General features: G+C 39.2%; 2 protein-coding genes across 2 annotated transcripts; both read right to left on the reverse strand.

Annotated features, from left to right (window-relative positions):
- Positions 1 to 2,552: 2,552 nt before the first annotated feature.
- arl4d (ADP-ribosylation factor-like 4D) lies at positions 2,553 to 5,082 on the reverse strand. The gene is made up of 2 exons (XM_039787637.1): positions 4,939 to 5,082; positions 2,553 to 3,965 (listed from the first exon to the last, which is right to left on the reverse strand). The coding sequence occupies exon 2, from the start codon at positions 3,844 to 3,846 to the stop codon at positions 3,241 to 3,243; it is 606 nt and encodes a 201-aa protein (XP_039643571.1). The 5' UTR covers positions 3,847 to 3,965; positions 4,939 to 5,082; the 3' UTR covers positions 2,553 to 3,240.
- Positions 5,083 to 9,589: 4,507 nt separating this feature from the next.
- tmem106a (transmembrane protein 106A) lies at positions 9,590 to 19,978 on the reverse strand. Its single transcript, XM_039787638.1, has 8 exons — positions 19,828 to 19,978; positions 15,285 to 15,454; positions 14,951 to 15,014; positions 14,675 to 14,828; positions 13,017 to 13,157; positions 12,885 to 12,928; positions 12,724 to 12,777; positions 9,590 to 10,314 (listed from the first exon to the last, which is right to left on the reverse strand). Exons 2-8 carry the CDS (start codon positions 15,448 to 15,450, stop codon positions 10,206 to 10,208), a joined length of 732 nt encoding a protein of 243 aa, XP_039643572.1. The 5' UTR covers positions 15,451 to 15,454; positions 19,828 to 19,978; the 3' UTR covers positions 9,590 to 10,205.
- Positions 19,979 to 22,194: the final 2,216 nt, after the last annotated feature.

Here is a 22,194-nt window from a genome sequence, read left to right on the forward strand (position 1 = left end):
ACCTCTTACTTAATTCTTAAACATGTTAAACATTATACCTGCTAAACATCGGTATGTTAGCATTGTCATCATGAGCATTTTTAGCGTGCTGACATTAGCTCAAAGCAACGCTGTGCCTTATGCTGCATTTGTGTGGTGTCGGAATGATTGGTAAAAAAAAGAGTTCCCAACTGGAAAAAAAATTCACGTGAACGCCCCCTCAAGTCAGAACAGATTTTGGTTTATGTCCTTGGGTTGACTGATTGGCTGACTGACTAAGCCTGTCTGTGATTTATGTCACATGGTTCCAGGGATATACCTTGGGACGTGCGTCTAATCCCTGACACATAATCCCCAAAGGCTTCCCTCTTTTGTGTGTTTCCTGTCAGCCACCTAAAACAGAGGATGCAAGAGAAAAACAGGGAGACTGTACAGTGTGTCACAGAAACATGCACAGGAAGAAAGACGCGATGCACATGCAGCTCCCTCAGGTTCCCCCCCCCCCCACTTCTGGATGGATCACGACTCCAATTCAGTCAATCAAGTGTGCAGTGTACTGTCAGCACAACAGCACCTTTCCTCAGCTGCAATACAGTGTCTTTTACACCTTTTACTCAGAGAATCTCAGTCTCGTTGGCCGATTGATGCCTCCACATGCCCACAGTGTGTCTCAGCTGTTGGAAAAAAAAAACACCACATCATGATGCAAATGTATTCAGGGACCAGCTGCTGTGTCGAGATCATTCTGCAAAAGACATCCTTGAAAGTTTTAATGAGCTCGCCGATGTTAATAATGGGGACGCCGAGGTCACACAAGTCAAGACGTGTGCGTGGGTGTGATGGTGTCTTTTTATATTATATGCGCATGCATTTATGTCTGTTTTGACATTTAGCATTTAAGAAGACTCAGCATGAGGCATCTGAGTAGGCAGCAAGTCATTATCTCATCATGTCAAGCAACACAAATATGCAGCGGGAGCACACACGCACACACGCACGCACGCACCCTTTAACACGTACAGAATGTACACAAATAGATGTAATGGTTTCTGCTGATCATGAAATTACGCAGCAATGATAAACTATTACAACACAACCTTTCAGAAATCGGATGTTCTGATGACCTTTAATTGTAAATGCACAACAAACAGCCACGAGCTGTATTTCCATACACAGTGACTTGTCTTTGACGTGTATTCTCAAAAAGCATGAAGGTGAAATTAAAAATATGCACCAGGCATCCTTTACTGTTATTCTAGCTGCATATAGGCTATACATGCATTTATTGTGTGTGTATATATATATATATATATATATATATATATATATATATATACATATATGACTTAAATAAAGTGGTCGCCACCCAAAATGTCATGACTTCATTCTGCTTTGGTTATGGAAGTCAGTGTATCAGATGTACAGTAAAGCAGAGCCTCAGGTGGTTCAATCCCACAGCAGGACTGAACCGCCTCACCTCTGAACCAACTCACCACTAATTGATGCAATTACAATGTCAGCAGCTGGCAGACCAAAAGATGAGAATCAAAGTAAATGGATTGTTTTGGTCTGTGTAGGGGAGGAGGGAGGAGGAGGAGGAGGAGGAGGAGGAGGAGGAGGAGGAGGAGGAGGAGGAGGAGGAGGAGGAGAGGACTCCCCCCTCTCTCTGAAGGCCTCATTTGCTGATTCAGGCATGAATAGAGAGGAGAAAATTTGGATGGAAGTCATTATATAATCCAATATTTACTCTCTTTAGCTCTGTTTTTGGTCTCCATCTACTCCTGAGAGAAATAGCCGACTCTTTAGCTGCTAACTGCTCCTCTACATAAACCAACTAGTCGCTAACCTTGCCTGTCTGCAGTTTGGTGCTGGGCAGGTAGAGAATATTGGCCAAATATCAACATTGGTATTGGCCTCAAATATCTCTGGGGCTATATTGTGGGAATTTAGTGCACAGGGGGTTATAGAGCTTTTTCACTAGAAAAAAAACAGTTGTCTGCTGCTTTCGAAACAAAGCAACAGCAGCGGGAGTGAACCACAAACATAAAAATTGTGGGCCGACTGGGGCGGCCTCTAGCTCGCCCAGTGGAGTGTGCGCCCCATGTAGGCTGAGTCCTTGGCAGCGGCCCGGGTTCGAATCCGACCCGCGGCCCTTTTCTGCATGTCGTCCCTCCTCTCTCCCGTTTCCTGTCTTCAAGCTGTCCTGTCAATTAAAGGCCATACAAAGCCCACAAAATAATCTTTAAAAAAAAAAAAGGAGAAAAAAAAAATACGGACCAAAACAAAAAACAATGAGCTAAAAAGATGCTTCGTAGAGGAACTGAGAAAACGAGGGACCCCTTGTACATGCACATACAGTACAGTACAGTATACAGTACAGTCCTATGGTTAATATAAAATTATGATAATTATATAATTGAGGAGTACAAACTTTGTCAGCCCAAATCTTACTGTGAAATGTTTGCAGGTATTTTGGCTCAGTATTTTAACATTGTAACCATTTCTTAGGCCCAAACCTAAACCATCAAGGCGTTCCTTAATTCACTTCCATTAAGTACAAGTAAAGCAATGAATGTTCCGTACAGTGCTTAGATTTATTAAGTCTTCAGTGTTACAAAAATGTACAATTTGTATAAACATTATTATTATTATTATTATAATAAATGAAACTTAACCTCTGTGGCCACGAGGGGAATGCACTTGGGATTACTGTTCCACGGCAATTAAATGTAATACCAGTTGGAGCTCCATCACCAATGAACTCTGGTTCTTTTCACATCATTTACAAGAGAAAAGTCCCTCTGTCCAACACAAACACAAAAATGTGGAATAAATATTTCAGAGAAGCATCAGTGGAAGAAACACAGCTAATAAGTGGGGGAGAATCTGTGTGAAGGATTATTTTATATAATATAGGGACCTAATGGCTTCACACGTGTTCATATATTAGTCCTATACAGTTAACAGGCAAATGTTTTGCTAGCATTCTTTTTTAAAACAAGGGTAGAAAAGCACTTAGTGAAGACTAACTGCTATCAAGGTTCCCTTTAAATCTATAACTTGAGCTTTCGAGGGGCAGCTGCAGGAGTGCGGAACAAAGACTATGTCAATACTGCTTCAATTATTACGAGCAAATCCATTTCTCCTGACCCCGCGGCCGTGTGTAATTCTTGTTTTGTTGGCACAAATCGTTCTCCCATTAAAAGGGCCCATTAAAGTGTCTCAACGGTGGATAAATCTCCTCATGTCCGCAGTGTGAGTTCACCTCTTTCTGTTCCTGTTGTGCTTCACCATCTTCTTCCTCTTCAGGATCATCTCATAAAGTTTCTCCAGGCCTGGCTGGAGGCCCTGACCGTCCACGGCGCTGCAGCTTTGCACGTGATGCAGCGTGTACATGCTCAATTCATGGACGGAAAGCAGCTTCTCCACCTCGCTGACAGACAACGCTGAATCCTGGTCCTGCTTGTTGGCCAGGATGAGCACAGGGACCCCCTGGTTCTCTGAGGTGCGGGTGATCTTGTGGAGCTCCACTTTGGCCTCCTCCATCCGCTCCAGCTCAGTGGAGTCCACCACGAACACCAACCCGTCTGTCCGCCGGGTGTAAGACTTCCACAGTGGGCGCAGCTTCTCCTGGCCGCCCACATCCCACACCTGGAAGTTTATGGTCCGAGACGGCCCCACAGCCACCTTGATCTTCTCCGTGTTGAAGCCCTTGGTGGGGATGGTCTTCACAAACTCCTTCAGTTTGAGCCTGTACAGCAGAGAGGTTTTGCCGGCCGAGTCGAGCCCGATCACCACCACGTGCAGAGACTGGAAGTTTGGCAGGAACGACGTGTTGGGAGCCATATCAGTCAGCTGGTTCCCCATGATCGCAGCCAGCAATTCACACCTACTTTGGTGAGGTGACAGATTCCTGATTGAATCCTTTTTCAGTGGAGTGGCATTTGCTCCTCAGAGGCCGGTGGGATCAGATGGTGCCGGAGACCCTATCAAAACAAACACAGAGTTAACATTTAAGACAATGGGGGCTTCAGGAATGTGTGTTTTGCAATCTGCTATTTCACAATGTCATCTGAAGAATTTACTTGATAGTGATGATTATCATTGGAGGCAAATGCCAAAGTTCTTGATGTAATTTCTTCCTATCAACACGGTATTTTCTGCTGTGTTTACACCTGAGATTTATCACTGTACTGTAAGACAACATAATTTATTTAATCATTGGCTGCACACTTCAGTAACTCTTCTTCCACATTACAGGGTCACACAACAGCTAATTGGGTGGCTGAGGTTATCTGGAGCCTAAATCCTCTTAACACTGCTAAACCTGAAAAGGATTTTCTTGGGGCAGATTGATGTAAATGCAGTGGATGGATAACATGTCTATGAGGACTGCTGCAGCAGCACTAATCCAGTTGTTGTTGTTGTTGTTGACATCCTGATACCCATCAAACAGCTGCCTTTGGCCAGAATACAGACACTGCATATATGATATATTCCTGCAAACACGCAATGTATAATAATATATCTATTATTTACTCGTGATGAGCCCTAAAATTCTGATGCTACATATTATAAGAGCATCATTCAATGATGATATTGTTTATAGAGGCAAAATGCACAGTCATGTTTGTTGAGTCGATGTTTTTATTGCTTGACTGTATTTTTAAATGATTCTGCTGGGAATAAAGCCACCTTAGTTTTCTTCCTCTCCTGCACGAAATCATATTCATATTGCATGTTATTAACAAATGCTCCATGTGTGTGCAAACACAAATAAATGAAGCAACTTCAAAATATCCTACAGAGAGCCTGTCATGTTAACTTTAAGGGATGGCCAGATCCAAATTAAAGCTACTTATATAAGAATGCATGCAGGTTACACACAAGAATAAAAATCCCCAACGTGGGAAACCGTTCTCCTCCATGCATGTTTAAAAAAAACGTGCATATTCATACCTTTTAAATGTGCGGCGAAAACATCATCCGCACGCAGTAAACACGTCCATGGTAAACAGATTAGGTTCGTCCCGGCGGTCACATCCGCTCCTGTTCTCCTCCAGCAGCACTGAGGAGCTCCGGAGAGGCACGAGAGCACACAGCACCTAAAGCCCTGGTGACGTCACGGCCACCTGGACGGTTCTCCGCGCCCCCTGCCGGTACAGTGGGGAACTGCACGGCTTGTGGTGAACAAACCAACCCAGTTTCACGTCAGTTCGTGATGGCATTACGAAATTAAATCTATTAGAACGTGATACCATCACGTTATTGTGTAATGTATTTCAATGAGGAGCATCTTACGTAATCACAGCACGAAACTTTCTGCCACTCGGCTGCAGCAGAGAAGAGCTTTGATATTATTACTATTTTTAGCCCAATAATCGCTGTTTTAATCAACATTTATTCACCAGATCTTATCACGGTTTATATGTATTTCTTTTAATGTTATTATTTCGGTCTATTTCGGCCAGGGAAGCTGGATTGCTTTGTTGTTTATTGATATTTTTAAAACTATAACGCTACATCTTTCAACATGTATTTAGCTGTTATCATGGTATGCATTTCTTTATTTTAAAAAAGAAGAAAAAAAACTGAGACGGATGATGGACGTTACGACAGAGACGGTGCGCTGCCAAAACTTATGAAGGCTTTACTATGCATTCCCCATAGCAATGCAAGTTCAGAAAGGGTGTTTAGCATGGTACGAAAGATTGTTACAGAGAATAAGATGACGTTAGACAACAGAACTGTTTGCGCTCTACTCTCATGTAAAATTAACCACTCTGGCCCCGCCCACAAATACACTCCTTCCAAAACAATCTTAAAGAATGCAAAGTCTGCAACAAAATTGTACAATAACTCACTAATAGTAAAGAAAAGTTATGTGAAATGAAAAGAAAAGCAATATGAAATGAAAAGAATGTGTGGAATGTAAATAAAATGTAAAGACAAGCAATGTTATAAATTGTAAATGTTTTCAGCATTCCGCATCAAGTGGTGATTTTAGCTTTCTTGTACACCTGTCTTAAAATGTAAGGGATACTGGAGCTTGGTTGGGGTGGTGGAACTGCTCGCGGTGGGCGCCGGAAAATTTCCCTTATTTTCAAATCCAAAACTTGACAGGTATGGATAACAGCTAAATACATGTTGAAAGATGTAGCGTTATAGTTTTAAAAATATCAATAAACAACAAAGCAATCCAGCTTCCCTGGCCAACATAGACCGAAATAATAACATTAAAAGAAATACATATAAACCGTGATAAGATCTGGTGAATAAATGTTGATTAAAACAGCGATTATTGGGCTAAAAATACTAATAATATCAAAGCTGTATCCAGCTTCTCTCCTGCAGCCGAGTGGCAGAAAGTTTCGTGCTGTAATTGCGTAAGATGCTCCTCATTGAAATACATTAGTATAAAAAAACGTGACCCCAACACGTAAATCTTCACAATAACGTGATGGTATCACGTTCTAATAGATTTAATTTCGTAATGCCATCACGAACTGACGGGTTGCACTTGCAACAAACACACTTTAAACCCTTGATGTAAATTTACATTTAAAATCGGACAGTATCTTACTGTTTTAATGTTCTACGGGATCATACTGTAAATGGCAATGCATTCTGGGAGACAATAATAATAATACAGCACTGATCTGCGAATGTTACAGATTACAGGTATTTACTGTTAACACCAATGCGTCTTGGGAAAATAAAGGAAAAGGCGGGAACTACTACTGCAGCCGGTATTTTACTGTAAATTCAAATAATACAGTAAAAAACTGTCTATTATAAAGTAAAATACCTTAAAGTGCTCATATTATGCTTTTTGGCTTTTTCTCTTTTCTTTATTGTGTTACAGTGGTATGCAAAAGTTTGGGCACCCCTGTAAATTTTCATGATTTTCCTTTATAAATCATTGGTTGTCTGGATAAGAAATGTCAGTTAAATCATATAAGAGACAAACACAGTGATATTTGAGAAGTGAAATAAAGTGTATATGATTTATGGAAAGTGTGCAAGAATTATTTAAACTAAATTAGGCATGTGCATAAAGTTAGGCACCCTTGTCATTTTATTGATTTCAATACCTTTAGCACTAATTATTAGAACTCAAAATTGGTTTGGTAACCTCAGTGACCCTTGACCTCCATACACAGGTGAATCCAATCATGAGAAAGGGTATTTAAGGAGGCCAATTGTAAGTATTTCTCCTCTTTGCATCTGAAGAGTGGCAACATGGGAGCCTCAAAACGACCTGAAAACAAAGATTGTTCAACATCATGGTTTAGGGGAAGGATACAGAAAGCTGTCTCAGAGATTTAAGCTCTCAGTTTCAACTGTGAGGATCATTGTGAGGAATTGGAAGACCAGAGGCACAGTTCTAGTTAAGGCCTGAAGTGGCAGACCAAGAAAAATCTCAGATAAGCAGAGGCGCAGGATGGTGAGAACAGTCACAGTCAACCCACAGATCAGCTCCAAAGACCTTCAACATCATCTTGCTGCAGATGGTGTCCCTGTGCATCATTCAACTATTCAGCGCACTTTACACAAGGAGATGCTGCATGGACAAGTAATGCGTAAAAAAAGCCTTTTCTCTGCACACGCCACAAACGGTGTTGCTTGAGGTATGCTAAAGCACATTTGGACAAGCCAGCTTCATTTTGGAATAAGGTGCTGTGGACTGATGAAACTAAAATAGAGTTATTTGGGCAAAACAAGGGGCGTTATGCATGGCGGAAAAAGAAAACAGCATTCCAAGAAAAACACTTGCTACCTACAGTAAAATGTGGTGGCGGTTCCATCATGCTGCGGGGCTGTGTGGCCAGTGCAGGGACTGGGAATCTTGTTAAAGTTGAGGGTTGCATGGATTTCACTCAATATCAGCAGATTCTGGAGAACAATGTCCAGGAATCAGTGACAAAGTTGAAGTTGCGCCGGGGCTGGATATTTCAACAAGACAACGACCATAAACACTGCTCAAATTCTACTAAGGCATTCATGCAGAGGAACAAGTACAACGTTCTGGAATGGCCATCTCAGTCCCAGAAAATTTGTGGTGTGATTTAAAGCGGGCTGTCCATGCTCGGAAACCATCAAACCTGACTGAACTGGAGATGTTTTGTAAAGAAGAATGGTCCAAAATACCTTCCGCCAGAATCCAGACTCTAATTGGAAGCTATAGAAAGCGTTTAGAGGCTGTTATTTATGCAAAAGGAGGATGCACAAAATATTGAGTTAATTATTCTTTTGTGGTGCCTAAATTTATGCACATGCCTAGTTTAGTTTAAATAATTCTTGCACACTTTCCATAAATCATATAAACTTTATTTCACTTCTCAAATATCACTGTGTTTGTCTCCTATATGATATATTTAACTGAAATTTCTCATCCAGACAACCAATGATTTATAAAGGAAAATCATTAAAATTTACAGGGGTGCCCAAACTTTTGCATACCATTGTATATATCTTTTTGTGCACGTTATAGGTTTACAAAGTGAAATGATAATAATGGTCCAAAATCATGTCGAATTGCCTTTTTTTTTCTTTTTTATTGAAAACCTCACATTTACCCTCCGCCAAATATTGCGCACCTCTTCTCATGTTCGATAAACCCAGGGAAAACACTGAAGAAGTACTCAGATCTTTTACTTAAGTAAAAGTAGCAATACTACAAAGGAAAAAAGTACTCATTTTTAAGAAGGCTCCTTTCAGAGCAATATATACATAATATTACAGGATTATAATTATTGATGCATTCATGGCTTCATCACATCAATGTTGCAGCTGCTGTTCCTTTTGCAGGAAATTAACAATAAAATGCTAATAATAACACATAATGATATTCTCTGCAAAGTAACTCCCGCTTTACAATAAATGTAGTGAAGTATTTCCTTATGAAATATATTGGAGTAGAAGTATGAAGTAGCAGAAAGTAGACACACATTTATTATCAGCAAAGTGTGTAAAAGACATTCATGTAATTTGCTTTAATTAAGACAAGTATGCTACATCTTACAGTACATGCCAGAGCTTTATTGTCAGTCTAACACAGCTTTGGCTCCACCCTGTGGAGTACTTCAAGAGCTGCAGAAAAATGTGGGTATTATTGTAGATTATTTAGTTTTTTCTGTATGTACTATACTGAAAAAAAGGACATTCTGATCTGTGCTGATGTGACACTGAAATAATAATGAATAAACAGTTTTCTATCAAAGTCGACACAACACCACTCTTTGATTAGATTGGAATCTGCACAGTTTAATCGTGGAAGAAGTACTTGTATCCTTTACTTAAAGCTATAGTGCGTAGTTTCTGCCGCCCACGCGTCATTTGAGTGTTACAAAAGTAAAGTTGCAGAATTTAAATAGAAGTTGTGACATAACTGGATACATAATGGTAGTTTCAGTCAGGAGGTCATCATGGGTTACAGTATAAACTGGGAAGTGTGTACACGGTCTGTGTACACACCGTTTTGACTTTTCTCCACACAGTGGAAAAATGATCCTCGTGGTATCTTCGTCAGGAATTGCAGCAGCGATTAATTCAGTTTCAATGCAATGAGGATCCATTTAATTCACAAAAATGTACCAGCAAACACATACAGAATCAAAATGCCAGTTTATTTTAAGATTATCAGAGATCCTATTTACACATTATATGGCATCCTGCCCAAAAATGGGTTGATTTTTATTAGAAAAAATACACGTCTTTGAGCTAAAATACACAGTTTTACATTTTGAATTTAAAAATTGTGTTTGTTTCATAAACTTCTATGATATTATTTTGCCTGTTATACAGATTTACAGATCTGGAACAAATAACAGCAAAAACATTCATGCAAAAATATAAGTGTATTTGAATAATCTATATCTTTAAATTATAACATTGTAGTGAGGGATTAAAGTAGAAGGTATGCTAAAACAACATACAGAATAAAATCAGTGTTGGAATGTAACTGCATTTACTTATTTGTTTCTTTTTTCTTGCTACTTGTTCTTCTAATCAAGTAAAATGTTAAATTCAGGACTTTATAACAGAGTATTTCTACTCTGATTCATTGGTAGTTTTTCTTAAGTTAAAGACATGAATCATATACATTTTTTACAGTAGTTATCACTCACAAAGTCACATCCTACACAGGAGAGGAAAAGGGTGCAATGCGGCCAGAATATTCATCATTTCACACTCCCACTTTGGTGTTTTTCGTTTTGATTTCATCATCTCACAGGATGAGGGGTTGTTGAATTGGTGCCACAGTCAATATACTCAAATGTGTTCAAGGAAAGCTGCTCCATGTGAGAGAGATAGGAAATATTCATTGTCATTCTGGTGGAAAAAAAGGACAAAAAAACATCATGAGAGACAGTGGGAGCCAGCATGTTTTTATAATGTTTTAAAGCAGCGGATGGATCAAATGACTGTGTGTAATTTAAACTGTTTTAGTGTATTTCAGCTCTTTGTTTTGGTTTTCCAACCTACAAAAAGAGCCTGATGTTTTTCTCAAGGGTTGGTTGAGACAAAAAAGGGCTAAAAAGACAGAAATACGACTCCACATGAACGCTAATTACTCTGCTTCCACTGAAGGGTACGGCATGGCTCGAATGGACTTGTTTTTTGGGGGGGGGTTTTCCATTTGCAAAAGTTGTGGATAGTACCTGGTACTTTTTTTGGTATCACCGCGGTTGAGGTTCCAAGCGAGCTGAGCCGATACAAGAAGGTTGAGCTAAAACACTGCAGACCACTGATTGGTCAGAGACAACCGTCACTAGCACGACACAGGACATCCTGCACAAACCAGCCATTTTTAAATAGCCAAGCTACTGTCTGTAGCGACGGCAATTTTTTTATTCACTCGACCCAAATAAAATAAAATAAATAAAATGGCAGCACGCAAAACTACACCGTGCACTATGTACATTACGTCGTACAACTGACGAAGTGCAGACATTCTTCTGTTTGGTTGCAGATGAAAGATTTCAGCGAGTGTCGCGTTGAAAATGATGTTGTGGCGGCGCTATGGCGATCTGCTGAGAATCCCGCCTACACTGAGTGGGTACTATCCATAGTGGAAAACAAAAGAGAAAAGTATTGGTAGCAAAAAAAGTCAGGCGAGTCGAGCAGAGCCGTACCATACAGTGGAAACACGCGCTTTAATAACCCTTTGTGCACCATGACAACTTTAGAAGGTGATAACATATCAAGGTTGTCTTTTCTGATGTGGCAAGTAGCCAAAAATAAATAACATTCATGCGGTTTTATCACAAGAACAAAGTTCAACTTGTGTTATCACAAGTGGTGCAGTAGGCTAGATGAAAGAATAGTTTGTTGTATGTACTTTACCCTCCACTGAATAATAATCTCACAAGACATCCAGAGTAGGCTAAAGCCCGAGACACACCAAGCTGATAATCGGCCGTCGGACAGTCTGGCGAGGTCAGTGACTCTAGTTTGTCGTCGGCCTTCATTTTGGCCGATTTGACGTGTTGAATCGGTGGGGCGGGCACTGCCGGCAGTCAGACTCAAATGACCAATCTGATTGGTAGAGTGCTAACCCGGAAACGAGGAGCGGGATGAGCGTGACTAGAGTTTCTCAAAATCGGACGAAAATCTTTCAAACTGACCTTTGTCGATCTGAAATGAAGACACATTCAACAACTGCACGGCCTATTTCTCGCTTAAAATGTTTTCAGAAACACGTTTCGGTGAACTATTTTAGTACAACATGAACGAGCCGCCATGACAGTCTGTCTTTGAATTTCCCACGTGATGCGTTCGTCCAATCAGCCGCCGGTTTTCATTTTTGGGGGCGACAACACAGATCAGCGCCGCCTGCTGTTATGGAGACGTATTACGTCTTGTCTCTTCGGTGCGTTCCGAGGCCCTTTTTGGACCAACTCGGGGAGAGTGATCAGTCCGACTGCCTTTTCTGCCGAGGGTCGGCCGTCTGGTCGGTGTGTCACGACCTTAAGTAACCGTATGCAACACTTGAAATGCAACGATGCATCTGTAACTTATTCTCTTACTGTAAATGAATGATTTTCTGTCCGAGCAAAAAAGATTCATCGCGACTATATGACCTGAATAATCTGTTTACTGAAGCTTAATTCTTGTTGTTGGCCCTCTTGTAGGTTTCATAGGCTACATTAAATACAAGTTATGGTTTTATATGACTAATACAGTAGGCTACAAGCTGACTAGGGGTACCTCCCTCAGCAAACACTGACAGCTTCTGTTGTACGTATTTACACTTTGCCCAAAAGCGTCTGCCAAATGAATGTAATATTTAGTAGTTGTAGTGAGCAGTCACACGGTTACTGCAGTCTTCCTCACAAGAGGCATGCTGTCATTAATCTTGAGTTTGAATGTGACGCATTGAGACGCTTGTGAGGAAACTCTTGACCACAAAAAAGCAGCTGGTCACCAGCAGCAATGTGTCCTCTGAGTGTAAACAAAAACTATTAAAAAGCCACATTTGTTTTTGTGGTTAAATTCCACTTATCTCTGAGTGGATTCTAAAAACAGAACCTAACCTTTACGTGTGTGAGTTACCATGTCTTTTAGTTTTATCTAAAAAGAACATTTCAGATTAAACGATGTGAGGCTTTTTTTTTTTTTTAAGAGAACCTGTTTTACAGTTGTGGTTTATGACCGTGCCTTTTAACACCCTGTGGGTTTGAGATATGCTGTGAAGCGGCTGCCTCTTCCGTAGATGTTCAGGTCGAGATTGACACTTACTGCAGCTCCAGAAATAACGTGTGAATCTTGATAGAGCTCGACTTGCAGTAAGAGCTGAAAGAGATAAAAGCAGTTGATGTGTGGACATATTCGGATGTATAAACAACAATGATGGACGTAGTATTTTATCATTTTTTTACGACACAATATTTCTGACTTACTTTAAGCCTTTGTCGGTAATAAGCAGGTCGATTTCAACGTTGTACTGCAAAAGAACAAGGGGTGAGAAATGATTTCATGGCAAATACATCAACGGCGTATTTTGAATGTGAATCCTCCTGGGTCAAACTCACAGATGTCTTTGAGCGGGACGGGATGGCGGTCATGTTAGATATCTTGGTTTTACCCACAACTGCGTTTGAGACCAGACCCTGAACGTCGAACTCGACGATCTGAACCGGGACAAAGTTCTCGTTGGAGATGCTGATGAGATTCTAGTAGAGGAAACACACACAAAACACACACACACACACACACACACACACACACACACACACACACACACACACACACACACACACACACACAGCTCGTCAGGCGCTACCAACACACCTTTCCATCATTAAAAAGTCTCAGGGAACTTTGTCCTTCACGTAACTACAGCAGCTATCTACAGATTGTCATGTGAACGCAATTCAGACAGTTCTGTGTGGACGGTGTTTTGACACGCACAATAAAAATGTGGTGGCTCAGGAAGTTCACTGGCACACAGATATGTAACCCTATATAGTTCATGTACAGTACAGGCCAAAAGTTTGGACACACCTTCTCATTCAAAGTGTTTCTTTATTTTCATGACTATTTACATTGTAGATTCTCACTGAAGGCATCAAAACTATGAATGAACACATATGGAATTATGTACTTAACAAAAAAAGTGTGAAATAACTGAAAACATGTCTTATATTTTAGATTCTCCAAAGTAGCCACCCTTTGCTTTTTTTTGATAACTCTGCAAACCCTTGGTGTTCTCTCAATGAGATTCATGAGGTAGTCACCTGAAATGGTTTTACCTTCACAGGTGTGCTTTGTCAGGGTTAATTAGTGGAATTTTTTCCCTTATTAATAAAAAAAGCAAAGGGTGGCTACTTTGAAAAATCTAAAATATAAGACATGTTTTCAGTTATTTCACACTTTTTTGTTAAGTACATAATTCCATATGTGTTCATTCATAGTTTTGATGCCTTCAGTGAGAATCTACAATGTAAATAGTCATGAAAATAAATTGAAAACGCATTGAATGAGAAGGTGTGTCCAAACTTTTGGCCTGTACTGTATATATAGATCTCATCAGAGCCCACTTTTTAAACGGCTCCGGAAGTCATTTTCCCCAGTTCGATTGCTCCATTGGCGTTCCAGAAAATGCTGATACAAATAGTTTTAAGCCTGACTCGACTTAAAACGTTTTTTTTTTTTTTTTAAACCGCACAAAAAAGGAAAAGGTACAAGACTGTGTACAGAAACGATCATAGACTTAAGTGGTAGCAGCTCGCTAGCCGTTCGCGGGTGCGGTAAACATTTCCATGGTAACAGCTCGGTCGACCAATCAGAGACGTCGCTGTTACGCTTAGTATTGTGGGTAGTGTAGTACTTCTCCATGACACCATGAATAAAACATGTTTTTCTTAAAACAAGGGTGGTTTTTATACCCTGGATGGTTTCGACATAATAATTGGCTAATAATCAAAATCCATTCAAGAAAATGAATGGGATTTTCACTTCCGGAACCACACTGTTAAGCTCTACATATACAGTAGAAAACTAATAAATTGGTATTTTTGGCTTTGTAGGGCAGAGTACTGCACTGTAGTTCTTTAAGTTACTGTACCGTAGACATAAAAACAATCCCTGCACATGCTTATTCCTACGTAAAGTAATTTTGATACAAAAAAAGAGGTGGCACAGATTAACACGTAACTGGCTGCACTGCCTCAGTGTTCCTATTACTCACGGTGACCTCCATTTCAATTGTATCTGGGGTGAAGTAGACCATGACTGACAGCACAGACACAGGCGTCAGGATGACACTCCGTGGGAAGAGGAAGAAGAGGATCAGACAGCAAAGGAAGAGACACACAGCCATGGAGATGCACACGTACAGCTTCCTGAAATGCAATACGATCATGCTAAATTGTAAATGACAGTCTGCAACCTTTACGAACATGTGCAAGAGACATATACATGCTGACACTGTGTATGAAAAAAATCATATACATATATCCCTTACGTGCGTCTGGGTTTCAGCCTCACATCATTGCACGGTATTACAGCAACTAGCTGGTCTTCATGGCCTATCAGTGCAAAAAAAAAAGACAGAAGGAAATAATGTCTTTCCAGTGCTTTGTTTTTACCAAAAAAATGATGTGAAAGTGGGGCTAAAAAGAGGCAGCTGCAAATAAGAGTTTGTAACTTTCCATATGACTTAGTTCCCTTAGTTGTTACGATGTGAAATGAAACAGTTATCTGAGGACGAGGAGCTCAGTTAGCAGCCTATGTTAAGGCACTGAAGGGGCTTAAAATGCAGTCAAAAGATATTTTTTTTTTCAAGGCAGAAAACCAACCTCTGGGGATTCGCCCGGTGCCACGACATGTGGGGCAGGTGTCTGCCGTTGAGTGTCCAGTAATGGAACCGTACGGAGGGAACTGCTTCAGTATTTTCACCTCCTCCATCCCTTTGGTCAGATCAGGTCCCTCTGTGGATTTGCTGTTTTTTGCTGCTATAACCATGATACTTTTAACAAAAGAAAAAGTCCAGTCTTAAGAAGAAGAACAAAGGAAGAAAATTTCTGTAATGCACTTAAAACTCACACTCATCAGACAGCCTAATTCCAGTATGTAGACCTATAATGCAGCATTAAGAAATGTCCTAATTCTACCTGAAACGCTTTAGGGAGTTAGTAACGTATTATGTCTTGACCTATAATGCCAGCCTCCATAACAAACCTTGTGGTAAATATGTGTTCCAATACCATTTTTTCCTTCCCGATGGTGATTCCAATACCTGAACTTGCATTTTGGCTGATACTGAGTACCGATCCGATATATATTATATTTAATTTACATATACTGTATATTTATATGATATTATTATTATTATTATTATCATTTAACAGCTGTATACTACTAACCTGTATAGATATGGTATGATTGCTATCATTGTTGTATGACCTGACTCAGGTTAAAGGGGAACTATGCGGGTTTTTTTAGCTTAATTTACCTTAACTGAACAGCTTCGGAGTCATTGGAATGGTTATATGACTTTCTTTGGGTTGAATGGTGGTCGTTTCGCTTCCCCCTGGCGCCTGTAGGCGGAAAAACCACCTTTGCAACTTTTGGGACTCAGTGTCAGGAAGTATCGCGTGATTATCAGGTCTCGCGATGTAACTAATTGCTTCACGGCACTGCACACATCCAGGAACCGGCTAGCTATAAGCACAAGGTAGCGAAGGAGTTTTTCACACTATCGTCATGGCTGAGCCGGCAAAAAAGAAGCAGAAAGCTAGGAAAGCGTTGTCGGAGGAACAGAGAAAGAGAAAACGGCAGACTGACCAGGCGAGGAGTCAGACACGAGTAAATATCGGAGCTGCGTTTTCAGAATGGCGAGAACTTAGACAAACAGAAGCCTGCAAATCCGATGCTGACCTGGCGTTCTTGCTGTTGCACTTACTTATACATACAGTACAGGTCACCTGAAATGGTTTTCACTTCACAGGTGTGCTTTGTCAGGGATAATTAGTGGAATTATTTCCCTTATTAATAAAAAAGCAAAGGGTGGCTACTTTGAAGAATCTAAAATATAAGACATGTTTTCAGTTATTTCACACTTTTTTGTTAAGTACATAATTCCATATGTGTTCATTCATAGTTTTGATGCCTTCTGTGAGAATCTACAATGTAAATAGTCATGAAAATAAAAAGGAAACGCATTGAATGAGAAGGTGTGTCCAAACTTTTGGCCTGTACTGTATATTTGGGATAAACTCAGTTTAATCTTTGTATTTCTTGTTATTGTGACCTCACGATGTTTGCTTTTGTCTGTAAAGGTTTTTATTATGATCGCTGTCTGTTACAGGCTTACTAGCTTGCGAACTAGCTGTCTACCTCAGTGGAAATGGCTCAGTGCGTTCGCCGGCTTCTATGAAATCAAATGCACATGACCAGAGGGAGAAGATGGGAGGGAGGAAAGTCGCCAACGAGTTTTTACAACAGTGTTGCCAAATATCTATTCCGAAGCTGTAGGGGGAGCTTTATAGAGAAACCTGCGAGCAAAAAGCACGAAAACAGCGAAGAAATTGCCAAAACTGCATAGCGTCCCTTTAAACCCTTTGTAACCATAAACAGATACATACAGAGAATGAATGCCATCACATTTTCCTTCATTATCTAGTTTGACAGTCAGTCAATAACTGAAAAAAGAACACAAATAATATAATTTAAAGTGTGGTTAATTTGGTCAAAGATAAAGTCAATTAAGCCCCAAAAAATAATCTTAAAAAAAATTAAAAAAAATAAAGTAAATTACGTGGATTGGTGCACTGACTCGCGTATTTGCTGATACAAACATTTTAAGCAGTATTGGAGGTGTTTCGTATTGTCAGGATCGGAACAACTCCAGAGGGGAGTAAATTGTGACCTTGAAGCTAAAAGTGCTTGTCATTGGAAAATAATGTGTGTTTCATGTGGGAGAACAGGCAACAGATACTGGTATTGCAGTATTTCACCTTGAGCTGTTCAGATAGCAAAGCCTATGTGTGTATTTAGTGCCAATTAAAAAGTAGCCATGTTGGGAGACTTTGTTTTAGAGTTATGTGACAGAAGTTCTCTACAACAACCTTTAAATGGTCAAAAAAGCTCATTATTGTGCTACATGTCAGGATGTGAGCAGGGTCCGCAGTGTGGGAGTGATAGAAAAACACCTTCAGACAGTGACATTATTTTATGATGCTATTGCAAATTCAAGTGTGATTAAACATATTCAATTACATATATTCTCTTAGATATTCTGGATTTTGGCTTTTAATAGTCAAATGTACATTAGCTTTCAGTATCGCCAGTGTTGTCCCGTCTCCTCTTGGATAAAATAGATATATGATATATTTATTTCTTGCAATGATGCAATAATAAGCACTTACTGTGTAATGTTACAAAATGTCACTGGAGGCTAAATAATTCTGCTTTCGCAATGTGCCTAAATTGTGAAACCTGAGCCAAAGCTGTATTAAAAACTGTTCTACAATTTACAGCAAGCCATATGTAGCAATAAATACAGTTACATTAGTTTATTTTTGATTTAGTCATCTGCCGTGACACACTAAACCTATATAACCTATGGTATGTAAATATACATACATACCAGCTACACAGCAGCTACATTCTAGAGGTGTTGAAATTAATCAAATAATTGATGCATCGAATCGTGGACATGGACGATGCTGGATCGATAATCGGCAGGCTCATAATCGATTATTTCTGTTTACAATTTAATGTAGGCCTAACAACATTTCTGTTTACATATTCTGGTATGTTTTGCACATTCAGGAAGTGCCATGTGCTCAGTGCTGTAGTTTTAGGTATCCAATTGATTTAGTATTAGAGCACTGCAGAATGTTTAGTTTTTGAAGCTTGAAAAGCTATGAATTAAATCTCCTACATGGCTTTAATAGAAAAATGTATTTGACGCATCGTGATGCATCGAGATATCGAATCAAATTGAATCGTTGACATGATAATCGTAATCGAATCAGGAGATCAGTGAAGATTCACACCTCTACTACATTGCATAGTTTATATTATATAGGCATAGTGTGTAGCTACAGATGACTAAATAAAAAATAAATATATATATAGCTGCAAAGATTAATCGATTAATCGATTAGTTGTCAACTCTTAAATTACTCGCCAACTATTTTGAAAATCACTCGGTTTGAGTAATTTTTTAAGACGAAAGTAAGAATTCTTTGATTCCAGCTTCTTAAATGTGAATATTTTCTATTTTTTTCTCTCCTCTGTGACAGTAAACTGAATATCTTCTGAGTTTTGGACAAAACAAGACATTTGAGGACATCATCTTGGGCTTCTGGGAAACACTGATCCACATTTTTCAAAATTTTCTGACATTTTTATATACCAAACAACTAATCGATTAATCAAGAAAAAAATCAACAGATTAATCGACTATGAAAATAATCGTTAGTTGCAGCCCTAATATATATATAATGTATATGTAGTATACAGTGTACACATTTGGATAAAAATAGCCTTATTTTGAAAGTTGAACTCAACAGATGGATTTGGACTCCTTCCACTTGTTCCACTGAAGAAGCTGAACTGGTTTGTTTGGTTAAGTTGCACTGAAGCTCCACAAACACACAGAGAGGCAAATAGAAGTCAAATGTCAAAGTTGGATTATTATTCTGCAGTGGTTGCAGGTAGCTCAGTATATTTACTTTATACTTCTTGGAAGATTTTACAAACAACAGATATAATGATCATATAAAATATGACGCATTACTATTAATTTGACTCATCAAAACGTTAGAATTAGCTCCACCACGACCAGCTATAACAGGCCTACGCTTACACAATAATGTATCAGTAATAATAATCCAATAATATAATATAACTCACAGGGACAGTTTCTCTGCATTATAGTAATTGCTACAGTGACATTTCCAATACATTACTTTTACTCATAATTTTTATATTGCATTTTTACTATTTAAATACGCAAAGGATGTGACTATTTCCTCCACCGGTTACTCTATGTTCAAATATCAATTTGAGTGAAAGGCAGGATCGTAATCGTTTTTGTTAGGTATAGCATAGGCTACATTTATATTTGAAACACGAATTGCAGCCTACTGTTTAATTAGCTTTTACAGCTGACATGTCTCACATCTTAAGACAATATTAAGGAAGGATCACTCAGAAGGAAACTGTGGATCGACTTTAGAGCTCATGTATTACTAAAGTTACATGGAGGACAATATTTTCATATCTTGAAGGCTTCTTTAAGGTTTTTATGCTGCTGTGTGAAACATATGAGGGGAAGAATTCCCTCCCGCATTACTTCAGCTGACACACATGAGTGAAATGAGCACTCACCTCAAAACGCGACTCCAGTGTGAAGGCTGAACTGCTCCGCCGCTGGCTTCCTTAAACTTGAAGTCTTGTTCATTTAAAGTGAGAGTGGCGACAAACTCTACAAAATAAAACTGCCAAACAAAGTGGGACGAACACTTCCTTGTTCTTGAGGTGACAGGTCGGTTCAGGCTGCAGATCACATGTGCTGCTTTCCATTAACTCGCCTTTCTTTATAGGCTACAACCTTTATGCAACACACATTTACGCACAATGTCAAATAAATGCAACTAACACAAATGTTAGACGTGTTATAGTTTAGGCTATTTTGGCCATTAGATCTCATTTATTGTACCAGGGGCGGATGAACCTGTTGTGGGGCCACAGGGGCAAATAATTGCTGTTGGGCCCCTCTTGACCCCCAAAGTATCTACAATTGTCTCCACATTGACAAACAGCACTACAATGCTTTTAAATGTCTTCATTAATGATTAAAAAAACTGAATATATTTATACACACATATATATATATATATACTTTGTACATACCATTTTGATGCCTGATAATACTTTTACTGGTACTTTTACTGAAGTATCATTTTGAGTGTGTATTTAGCCTGTGTGTGCGATGTATATACATTTTTTTCTTTTCCTTCCTCTTCTTAATTATGTGCATGTTTTGTGCATATGTAAACATGAATGTAAATGTATGAATTATTATTATATATATGCCATATATGCACATTACATTTTTGTTCATGCATGTTTTCTGTTTTGGTGAAAGATACAATGTCAAGATGTTTAAAATACGAACTGAGTTAACGATATGTATTGACACAAAGTATACAAATAAAAAAGTAACGTTTTGAATTTAATTAAGTATTTGTAGACTGTGGTATTTGTACATTTACTTTACAAGTAAAGGATCTGGGTCCCTGGGGCAGGTACCTGCTCAGTATTGCAGCTTTGACATACACAACAGCTTTTAAAAGATGTTAAACCCAACCTCACTCTGTCAATAGTGCTGTATAATCAGTACTCTAATGTATATAACCTCTGTACTTGTGACACAATCCAGTTTAGTACAAACTGTAAAGACATACAGAGCGTGGAGTGTGGCACGACCTACATTTAGACATTTTTCATTAACAGAAGAGACAAGAGAGATGTGCAAATAGTTTATTGGCGGATTGACAGTAGAGGGGATTTAATGTATACACTCTGTGACTGAGGAACAATTTGACAAGCATAGATATATTAAGAATTATTCTCTCTCGAGCATGAAAACAGACAATCAACGGAAGGAAATGTGGTCAAAAAATAATCCTCAACCACACTCTCTCGCTCTCTCGCTCTCTCGCGCTCACACACACACACACACACACACACACACACACACACACACACACACACACACACACACACACACACACACACACACACACACACACACACACACACACACACACAAAGTAAACATTAACTTAAATCTGCACACACACCACAAATGTCAAATCACCACATGTAAATTTCAGAAAAGTAATAATCATGTTTCATGAAGGAAATGTAATGAAATAAAATATACTTGGTTCCACTAGGAGAGTGAGGAATGTGTTGTTAGAGACATCTCAGTTTGGATTAGAGCTAAAAGACAGCAGAATGAGGAGGACACGCAAAGATGCGGGCGGGGGTCGTTAAACCATGATGCAAAGCGGACATTTTCTACTGTGACTGTGCTAAGACCACGAGACCACGGCTCATCTCTAAAGCGTCTACCTGTCATGCAGGTGTCTCCTAAAAAGCAGTAGAAAACATCAGAGTCTGAACAGTGATCCGTTCGGACAGTGTTTGTATACATTCCACATGTCAACGTCTAAAATAACAGTACTCTGATACAGAAAAAAGATTGCATTGTTTAGGCAGATTTCACTACGATAATCGAGAAAAAAAAAAAAAAGGGTTAAAGATTGGTTGTTCTCACTACTTGCACTGCTGACCCAAAAAATAAAATTAATAATCTAACAACAACAACAATACAGCTGAGCTACAACGGCCATACAAACACTAAAAGATGAAGAGCTGAAATACACTTTTGTCCTTTTCTAAAACTACAACTCCCAGCTCCCTTTGACCAACACATGAGGCTCTATGGCCCCAGGTAAACAAGGCATGGCAAAGGTTAACCACTATTCATAAAAAACTCACAAGTGTGTATATGGTTGAATTTGTTAAGATGTTGATGCTAAAAGAAGGCAAAAGGCAGGAGAAGCCATTCATTCCTTTCGCTTGAGTTCGAGAAATAAATGCTCCTCTTTCATTTTCCATTATTGTCTTATTATCGTTACTCTTGGTTCAAATAAACGAGCCACCCTTTGGAACATCAATCAGTTG

This window comes from Perca fluviatilis, chromosome 21 (assembly GCF_010015445.1).
Source record: "Perca fluviatilis chromosome 21, GENO_Pfluv_1.0, whole genome shotgun sequence".
NCBI classification, from domain to species: Eukaryota; Metazoa; Chordata; class Actinopteri; order Perciformes; family Percidae; genus Perca; species Perca fluviatilis.

What these genes read in the sequence shown, in the direction of transcription:
- arl4d (XM_039787637.1), bottom strand. Translation starts at nt 3,846, where the DNA reads ATGGGGAACCAGCTGACTGATATGGCTCCCAACACGTCGTTCCTGCCA.
- tmem106a (XM_039787638.1), bottom strand. Translation starts at nt 15,450, where the DNA reads ATGGTTATAGCAGCAAAAAACAGCAAATCCACAGAGGGACCTGATCTG. An exon ending in CACCGGGCGAATCCCCAGAG is followed by an intron (nt 15,015 to 15,284) that starts GTTGGTTTTCTG and finishes TTGCACTGATAG; the next exon opens with GCCATGAAGACCAGCTAGTT. An exon ending in ATTACCGACAAAGGCTTAAA is followed by an intron (nt 12,778 to 12,884) that starts GTAAGTCAGAAA and finishes TATCTCTTTCAG; the next exon opens with CTCTTACTGCAAGTCGAGCT.